General features: G+C 39.0%; 1 protein-coding gene across 1 annotated transcript in view; it reads right to left on the bottom strand.

Moving 5' to 3' along the window:
- Window positions 1-319: 319 nt before the first annotated feature.
- LOC121417499 (double-stranded RNA-specific adenosine deaminase-like) overlaps window positions 320-9,754 on the bottom strand; it is a 36,168-nt gene continuing 26,733 nt past the window's right edge. The window contains exons 4-10 of the mRNA XM_041611221.1: window positions 8,799-8,955; window positions 7,442-7,616; window positions 7,013-7,106; window positions 6,402-6,673; window positions 4,336-4,518; window positions 3,231-3,477; window positions 320-1,795 (exon numbers count right to left, since the gene is read on the bottom strand). Coding sequence (XP_041467155.1) covers window positions 1,561-1,795; window positions 3,231-3,477; window positions 4,336-4,518; window positions 6,402-6,673; window positions 7,013-7,106; window positions 7,442-7,616; window positions 8,799-8,955 — 1,363 coding nt within the window. The 3' untranslated portion in view covers window positions 320-1,560. The remainder of the gene's footprint in view (window positions 1,796-3,230; window positions 3,478-4,335; window positions 4,519-6,401; window positions 6,674-7,012; window positions 7,107-7,441; window positions 7,617-8,798; window positions 8,956-9,754) is intronic.

Genomic DNA, 9,754 nt, shown 5'->3' with positions numbered 1-9,754 from the left:
CTAGTTTTGGTAACAATATCAAAATGAGTTCGTACAGAATCCAATGAAATGACCACCAAAGTGTCTGTTTGTATAAATAAAAAACATGTGCCAAAGGATTCTGGAAGAAATTGTGTAATTGCTGAAAAATTAGCAAATAAGCACAGGATTCGGGTCAAGCGTCGGGCATGACATTCAAAGCAGTAATAATACACTGTCCCACGTGTGCTTATCTGTGTTGGTGATCTTCAGTGTGAACATTTTTCAGCGTCGATTTCAAGATTTCACAAAGTTCAGTTTATGCAACTGAACCAGATCTAGATCCTTGATGATATACTGGCAATTAAGCCTGGTTTTACAGACTTTCTCATGAAATCAGTGTTTACTGCAACTACTGGCATTTCTCTTTAAATATCATATCTTGTATGAGATGAAAGTGAATATACATCAAGTATATAAGAACAATGGGTTTTCAAAAAATAATCTGAAATAACATTCATTGCACTCTGGTATCTGAGTTGTCAGTGGAATATAAAATCTTGTATAATACTTAATTAATACTAAATCAAAATATTACTTGATTTTATACTCTGATAAATAGAACATTTGCAAATTTGCTACATGTATTAACATAAAGTGATTTTAGTATGAAGCAATCTTAGAGATTGCTTCTTAGAAAGAGCAAGTAAAAACAAGCCAAGCCCTTATATATTTGGCAATGCTATTTCCTGCAAAAATGCAACAGTGAATATCACTGTAACATATCCTAATTTGGTCTAACCAGTGTATTTTCATTGCTCACTACTGAACAAAAAGAGTTAAGAAACACAATATCTTATATCATGATTTTAACAAGTAACAAGCTGGATGGTATATGTAGTAACTTATCTTCATAAAAACAATGTCCTGAATTTATCCAGCAAAAGAGGGGACATAATTTTCATTTCAAACTAAAATTAGTGAAACACAGTTAAATTGACAAATAAAATATCCACCATACATGAAATTAGGCCAGAGTCGAGACATCGATTGGAAAATATCTGAACCAATATGAGTTGATGCGTTGTAAATCAAAGTTGAAAGTTGCCATTGGCAAAGGGCTCTCTTTCTGTTGGGTTACTCTGTCCAGTTTTGTAGCCATTTTACAGGTCTCTTGAGGAACAGCTGGAAAAAAAATCTTGTCCATTAAGATTTCTCCATGTTGATTTGTACATGAAAGTGGCTACAGAATGGCAAATTTTGTCCACATGGATTTGTACATGTACATGAACACGGCTTTAAAAAAGCATATTTTGCATGACTCTGCTCACTGCAGTTGAGGTCAGAGTTGAAAGGTCATCTGGAAAAAGCTCTTGTTCAATCAGTTTCTCCATCATTTGAAGTCAAAATTGAAGGTTCACTTGGCAAAAAGCTCCTTTCCAATTTGTTGGGGTCATATCTGAATGTCAGTTGGCGATTAGAGAGCTCTTCTTCCATTATTTTCTCCATTGTTTGGGGACTAAGTTGAAAGGTTACTGGGCAATTCAAGAGCTCTTGCTCGATCAGTTTCTCTATAGTTTGGGGTCAAAGTTGAAAGATCATTCAGTTGGCAAAGAGCTCTTCTTCTATGGGTTTTTCCATCCACGAGCCATAGTTAGCCTGGTTCAGGATGCACTTCAGATACTTCTTGGCAGAATGATAGCTCTCGGCACTGAGCTTGGCATCGTGGTAGGTCCTGGCTTCCAGGAGGTCGCATCGGTCGAAGAGTCGGCACGTCTGCTGGTACTCGCTGAACATCTCGGCCTTGCATAGCTGGGAGTGAAGGACACCCTGGATTCTATGGCATAGATAAAAGAGAGTAGAAAATAATCTGTCAAACCTGCTTCATTGATCTGTATAATATACAGGATTTATGCAGAGGTGTTGTGGCTTAGTGGATAAGTTTCATGACTTTGAACCACAAGGTTCGGGGTTCAGATCCCACTGCAGCTTTCGCGTCCTTTTGCAAGGTGCTAATCTACATTTGCCACTCTCCAACCAGGTGTAGTAAATGGAAACCCCGTGGGAAGGAATTCCTTGAATGCTCAAGCTCAAGAGGAGCAGTGCTAAAACCAGGTAATAGTATGCAGCACTTAGAAATATACATGCTGCATATTATTACTACTATTATTACAGAGTACCGAAGCGATGACATCCGTTGCCATGGTGTTATGGCAGCCTGGTTCTAAATAAATGAACCTGCCGAAAGAAAGCATGTGTTTCTCATAGGAGAAAATGGCTGCTATCGGAATTTGATCGCTTGCAACCTATTTTTCAGACGAGCCAATGTCATTTGCAGATACAAATGTGTACAGACGATCGTCAGCTGCGACTCTGTTTAGAACCAGGCCGCCATGACACCATGGCAACTAACGTTACACTTTGATACTCTATTATGAGGCACTGTTATCTAGCTGCTTATCCACTGCACACTATACATGTACCCCACTTTAGCTGGAGCTGCTTAGAGGCGCTAGGTCTATTCAAGGACTTAATCCATTTGTTTACAATTCACCTCACTGCTGAGTGCAGCACAATGTGGATCAATTTCCTGCTGAAGGAAATAAAAACACCATGACTGGGAATCGGACTCACGACCCTCCGCTTCAAAGGCGAGAGTCATAACCACGAGACCTTTCAGAAATCATTTGTCTGAATGATCAATTGTCTATAAAAACTAAAAGTTTGTTTGGTTTCCCTAATTCCCCACTGCATGGACCTGTCTCTACAGGTCATCAGGGCCGGTATTCAATTCTCAGTATTGATTTTTTAAGTATTTAACTTAGCGTTCAACTTGGGGATGCAAAATGTTCAAACTCTCATTCAGATCACATCTAGGTGATTCACTTTATCAAGCCAAGTTTAAGCACAACACTTACTAATAACCATCATGATGTCTCCAGGTTTGAGCCAAATAACGCATGTTTGACTCCATCTGTGCGCACAATGTATGAGTGTGTGTATCACATTAGTAAATTGCACAAAAGCCAAGTGAATACCACCAAAGATGGATAAGTATTTTACTGGACAAGCTACAGTGGCTTTCAAATCCTACCGGGTACCTATTTAGCACCTGGCTCGAGAGTGGCAAAGTGTGGATTAACAGGTGGCTAAAGGACGCTAGAGGTTGGTCATTGGATTTAGAGAGGAGCAGTTGTTGCCGGATCAAATGTCATGGAACGGATTTTGAAACCTAAACGAAAAAAAGGAGATTTTCATCAGTCACAACCCACCTTCCTTTGGTCCCATCCGTCACCTCCGGTTTCTCGCACCCCTTATACCAGTTGATACTCAATGACTTGGTCTTCTCTGTACCCCTTGGTGGATCTATGGCTCTTACGCACCCGAGCTGGGGATGGTTGACATGATACTCTGCAGGGAGAGATAGGTTATCCAGCTCCGTAGGGGTGAAGTTGTCATGGGCGGACGAGACCCGGCAGCAGACCGCCCTCGCGAGGTGGCCATGATGGTATAATGAACCTACAGATATAGATAGTACATGAAATGAGATCCAGATTTTGTTCGAAATGGAAACCTGACATAGAAACACTCCAAAATTAATTTTCCCAGATCGATCGTGGGCCCGGCAGCCACTATGCAGTGCAAGCAAATGTTACTCTATCCCTTAAATCCCTGATTGCCAAACAGGAGACCAGCAACTGCCATCTTTTAACGTCTTTTAGGCTGATGCAACCGGGGCTTGAACTGCCAGCCTTCCAGTCAATAGGAACTCTCTACCAACTGAGCCAAGACACACGGATATGGTGATAGATATAAAAAGATCTTTGATTATGCCTTCAATACTGACCACTCCTTATAATAACTCTTTTTAATACACACAATAAGGTGGCCAAAAATGGATTTGAATTGTTCATCAAGTTGAAGAAAGCTGTTTAAAATCTTGAAACTGAAAGAGTGATAGACTACAGCCTTTACACACAAAGGTTGCAAAATTGCATTTTTATACATTTGAATTCAATAAGTGTAACAGTTTTTTTCTGCATCATATTTTTAACAGCAAAGCTAAGTGATACATGTACATGTAGCTAGAATTCTCCTGACGTACCATCTGCAAAATAACTATTAGTCATTATTTTTTTAATCTTAATTAATGGTGCAATAGGGAAAGCAGTATTCAAAGAAAATGTCAAAATAACAATTATGGTCCTTTATATCCCTTTAATATTGATGTAGCATGCAAAGAAAAAGTTTATTTTGTAGAAGTTTCTTATTTTAGTCCAATCATTTATGATCATCTTTCAAATCACACCCCCCCCCTTCCCCCTTTCCCCCTTTGGGCCTACTAAGATTAAACTTCACTTAAAAATGGATCATTACCTAATGATATTGAACTCAAGTAGATAGGCTCAATGAAATGAGACAACAGCGCCCCCTGTAGTCCGAGCAGATTCCAACTGGCTACTTTATCGCTGCATGACATTGTCCGGAGCCTCTCCCCTCTCATGATGCCGTCCCACGTCTGTACAGATTCACGGGTGTTTACGGGAATAGTGCCTTCTCCTAGCAATCAAAGACAAAACCAACATGATATTCAATAGGTGGGGCAGTAGAAGTAAATAATGGAATATTATCTGACACATGAATAGTGGAAGACTGGAATAGCGTACCTTGGTCGTTGAATCATCAATTCCACTTTCTTTTCTTCTGAATTTGTAAGCATCTAGCATTGGCTAACAAGATTTATAGGTGCATTTTTACCATTTTGATTCTTGATTTTGCCATATATGGTAAAAATGCAAACCATGTCAAAAATCACGAACATGTACAAGCAGATCTGGGTATTGTGTTGGTTAATCTGTGCGATAGTATGCACTATCTCACTCAAGTCCAGTCATTATCCCATCACTTTTATTTTGATTATGGTTTGTCTTGGATCTAAGTAATCCATGATAGTTTTGCTAAGCAGGTGGTACTGTATCGGGTATAAGATGCCATCTCCAGAAAATATTATACATGTATCATTATTAGCCTTTTCCACCATGCAGGATGCTACATAACTTTTCAGAAGCACTTTCCCCGTCGGGCAAGTAAATTTTTAAATAGTTGGAATATACTTGCCCATAAATCTATTTCGCTTGTCCGAAAAAAATCCTTGAAAACAAAGTTTTACCTCTTCAAATGAAAATATTGTAGTTTTATAAACCATTGACCTTTTCATTTTCTCTTTTGACATGAACTGAAGTACCTTGTTCTTGTATTCCTTTTTCCAAAGTGATTTTATCTTGCCCGCCATGACCAAATTTTAGGGTCGATATATCATATCGACCCTAATTTGGTAATTCTACTGTGAGAATTTTGCTTGCCCAAATTGGGCAAGTAGTTTTGGTCTTTACTTCAAATACTTGCCTGACTTTAACTTTTACTTGCCCCGGGCAATCGGGCAAGTGCTTATGTAGCACCCTACACTATGGTTCTCAGGAGTCCAGGTCTGGTTTTGCCACACGTTACATGTTTAGAAAAGCTTATGAATACCTGGGACCCGTTTCATAAAGCTTTTCGTAAGTCAAGAGCGAATTTAAGAACAACTGGTGATCCTTTCTTGTGGTAAATGATGTTCACCATTACATGTTAGTGATTATTTAGTGCGTAAGAAAGGATCACCAGTCGTTCTTAAAGTCGCTCTTAACTTACAAACAACTTTATGAAACACCCACCAGGAGATACCAACTTATCATACGCATACATACGCTACGTCTTCAAAGCCAAATAATATCACAGATAAAAATAGATAAATCTACATCTTGGTATTGCGTGGGTTAATCTGGGGCTATACATGTGCGATCTCCGTTATGTCCTGTCATTATTACTACATTATCACCTTGTTCCATCTGAAACGTGGGTACTGTGTGGGTTAATATCAGGCAATATTAGTGCCATTTCCCTAAGGTCCAGTCATTTATTACAACAGTTTTACCTTATTCCATCTTAACCCTGGGTACTGTGTGGGTTAATATCAGGCAATATTAGTGCCATTTCCCTAAGGTCCAGTCATTTATTACAACAGTTTTACCTTATTCCATCTTAATCCTGGGTACTGTGTGGGTTAATATCAGGCAATTTTAGTGCCATTTCCCTAAGGTCCAGTCATTTATTACAACAGTTTTACCTTATTCCATCTTAACCCTGGGTACTGTGTGGGTTAATATCAGGCAATATTAGTGCCATTTCCCTAAGGTCCAGTCATTTATTACAACAGTTTGACCTTATTCCATCTTAACCCTGGGTACTGTATGGGTTAACATCAGGCAATAATAGTTTTATTTCCCTAAAGTCCAGTCATTTATTACAACAGTTTTACCTTATTCCATCTTAACCCTGGGTACTGAGTGGGTTAATATCACGCAATATTAGTGCTATTTCCCTAAAGTCGATTCATTTATTACCTTGTTCCATCTTCGTTCTGAGCAATCCCTGACTGGTTTTACCAAACGTTGGTAGATGTTTGGCAAAGCCGCAGAAATCAATCCCTTCCGGGCCCTCTTCGTTCTCCCCGGCGTCCGTCCGGGAGAACTGCGCCCCGTCTCCGCAGGGGGCGGTGCTAATGTAGAGGTGAAGGGTCACTTCTGGAAGGAGGCGGAGCTTCCCGTTGCTTCCCTGAGTAAGGATGGTTTCGTTGGGTGTCTTGGCGTAGGTTTGGAGCTGATTGTACAGATACCTACAAGACAAACACAAATGATACATTATAGACTGCTTCTAAATATCAATACACTGTCCCACATATGCATGCCCGTGTTAGTGATCATCTGAAATATTGATTTTTAGCTAAGATTTCACAAAGATAAGTATACATTAATGTACCAGATGTAGAACAACGATAATATTGTGACCATAAACCTATATTTCAAGGACTTTGTCATGAAATATTTGTTGGCTGCAACTTCTTTCTTTTACTTTTAAATCAAGTCCTCTGTGTCAATCTGTTTGGGCAATACCCTAAGGGTAATCTCTCAGTGCTATTTCTTTGTGTTAACAGCAAAAGGGGTACATTTCTCACCTCAAGAAAGCCCTTCTGGTGATAATCTCAGCATGAGAATCATTGACCGTTCGTCCTTCCATGCTAAGCTTGTCTCCCGTCACACACCGATTGCCTATAGAAGAAAGATTGAATATTATATTATATTGCATGGATCAGGATGCGATAGCAGAAATATCCCATGATGTATTGAATATCCATATTGAATAGATGAGTGCAATTTTGAAATTAATATGGAATATCCTTGTTATCCCATGAAGAACAGACAATGTAATTAAGCACCATCATCATCAACATCATCACTACCATCATCATCATGATCATCATCATCATTACCGTCATCATCATCATCACCACCATCATCATCACCACCACCACCACCAACATCACCATCACCTTAAACATCCTCTTAATCATCACTACCGTTGCCCTAACAAACCACTAAATTACCTGTTCCTAAACTGATAACCGTTCCTTCATCCTCCTCGCCTCGTTTCATGATTAGAGCGGCGAGGACTTTCCTTCCGCTGATAGAGTCGGGGATGCTAGCAGCCAGCGAGTTGAACGTTTGATGACTTAAGGCAGCAATACGGTCAAAGAATGTTGTTTCCCCATTGGATGAAGTCTTGGGAGTAAAGGAAAGAAAATCATACACAACCATTAAACAATGCCATTTTGCTATTCAATTAAAAAAAAGGTACATTTTCAATGACAGGGTAAGATATGATAAAAAAAATTAGGGGCTATTTTTGACACATTTTGGCAATTGCTGAATTTTGGGGGCTATTTATTTTGTTTCACATGCTCCTTTTTTGCTCATCAAGCAATTATGTTGTAAGTATTATTCTGCTTTATGTAGAACATTGATTTTCCCAATATTCTTGAATGTTGTATAGGGCAGATCTTTAGGCAAAGGTCTTCATAAAAGATGGTTCTCAAAAGCATTCCATTTTACTAATATTAGGGGCAAATTTTACTGTTATGAAGGCGAAATTGCCCATCATCCTTCATGTATTTCCTACAGATTGGATAAATCGATATACATGTACAAGTTCCATTCTTCTAGCAAAAAAAAATAGCAGTGATTCATTGTTGATTGTCCGTATTCAAACATTCAATTGCATGTCAAAACAACATGTACATGTAGCTCATTAAAGTGATATATTATATATCAAACAGGAAGTGAGCACTTATATGCTATTTTCAATGCACATTGTGGAACACATCACATGCTTCACATCATTAGATGTTGTTACATTATTCCATGTTAAAGACATCCTCGCCATTTTGAATGCTTCAAGCCTGATAATACAAGTTTTGCGGATTTTCATTTGTACAGTTCCAACTCATAGAATGAGCCCAAGTAGAGTGCAGTAACTGTTTTTTGTCCCGTTTCATGAATACTTTTTACAATAACAAATACATAATTGCTATAACAAGTTTACAGCCAGCCAATCAAATTAAAGGATTTAAGTAGCTTTCAACTGTTATTGCAAATTGGTTATAAGTTTTGTGAAACAGGTCCCTTATCCACTGATATGTTTGTTAGGCTGATATATTTTGGTACAAGCTCAAATAACAAGCGGGCCACATTCTGGTGGGGGTTTGATCCCTGGCCAAGTCATAACAAGGACTGTCATTGTCAGCTCCAACAGTTACCATTGATAGTAACAGTCAGAGACCAGTGCTTCTCAGCGGATCAAAACAAAGGATTTCATTGAAATAATCAGAACTGATAATTCAGTCAGTGCCAACATCTTTCATGGAACATCCTCCTGTAAATAAGGTTAATAAAGAAATATCCTACCGAGACAACTGGCATTGGTGTTAGCTTAGGCTGCAGGGAACCCTCTGCTACCAAAGTACGGAGGGCCATATCAGCTGCTTCTCTCCTTCCATCCTTCTTGCTCCGACTTGTGACATGCTGGAACCTTCTTCCTCCAACGCAGGCAGCAAAGACAAACCTGTTAGCCAAAGGGAAATGGTTTTATCATTATATGCCAATTAACAGTTACATGTACAGAAGGTCAAGATCAACTTTTCTCAAATAACCTTTCATATTGTCTATTAAAACAAGCACTAACAAAACACCTTGGGCCGGTTCCATAAAGACTCACAACTAATATTGTACTTTTGTCAATATGGTAACCATAGAAACCTTGATTATAATAACAACTATAATCTGCTTTTACATAGCACTAAATACAGCGGAACAATGTTTCTAAGCGCTTAATATATACAGATATGTTATTACCCCGGTCATCGAATCCTGGCAGCCCGCATACAATGTATGCACCTTCTCCACTCCCTGTGAAGCATTCCAACAAGAGTTCCAAGACTCAATTGCTAGGCATACTACATGTACACAGGCTTTGGCATCCTACCAGGTACCTATTTAACTCCTGGGTGGAGAGTTGCAAATTGTGGATTGACACCTTGCCAAAGGACGCTACATGTAGGCCATGGAGGGGTTCGAATACATGATTAGCTGTTGAACCCTGTTACCAAACAAGTTGCCATTATGGCAAAGAGTTGTAACCCTTTATAATAAAATGATAATATAGGATATGTATAGCGCACGTATCCACCTTGCTAGGAGCTCAAGGCACTCCTATATTACCCTATTATGTGACCCATCTCATTATCTCTGACTGTAAAATTTCAAAATATCCACTCACAGGAAATTTCATTCATAACTGAATGGGAGTAATTTCTGACATTTATAGCATTAAATTGAATATTCGTTTGGGGCCACAATCCCAT

This window comes from Lytechinus variegatus, chromosome 6, assembly GCF_018143015.1.
Source record: "Lytechinus variegatus isolate NC3 chromosome 6, Lvar_3.0, whole genome shotgun sequence".
Lineage (NCBI taxonomy): Eukaryota > Metazoa > Echinodermata > Echinoidea > Temnopleuroida > Toxopneustidae > Lytechinus > Lytechinus variegatus.
The sequence above is the reverse complement of the archived record's forward strand: the minus strand, read 5'-3'. Positions and strand labels throughout refer to the sequence as shown.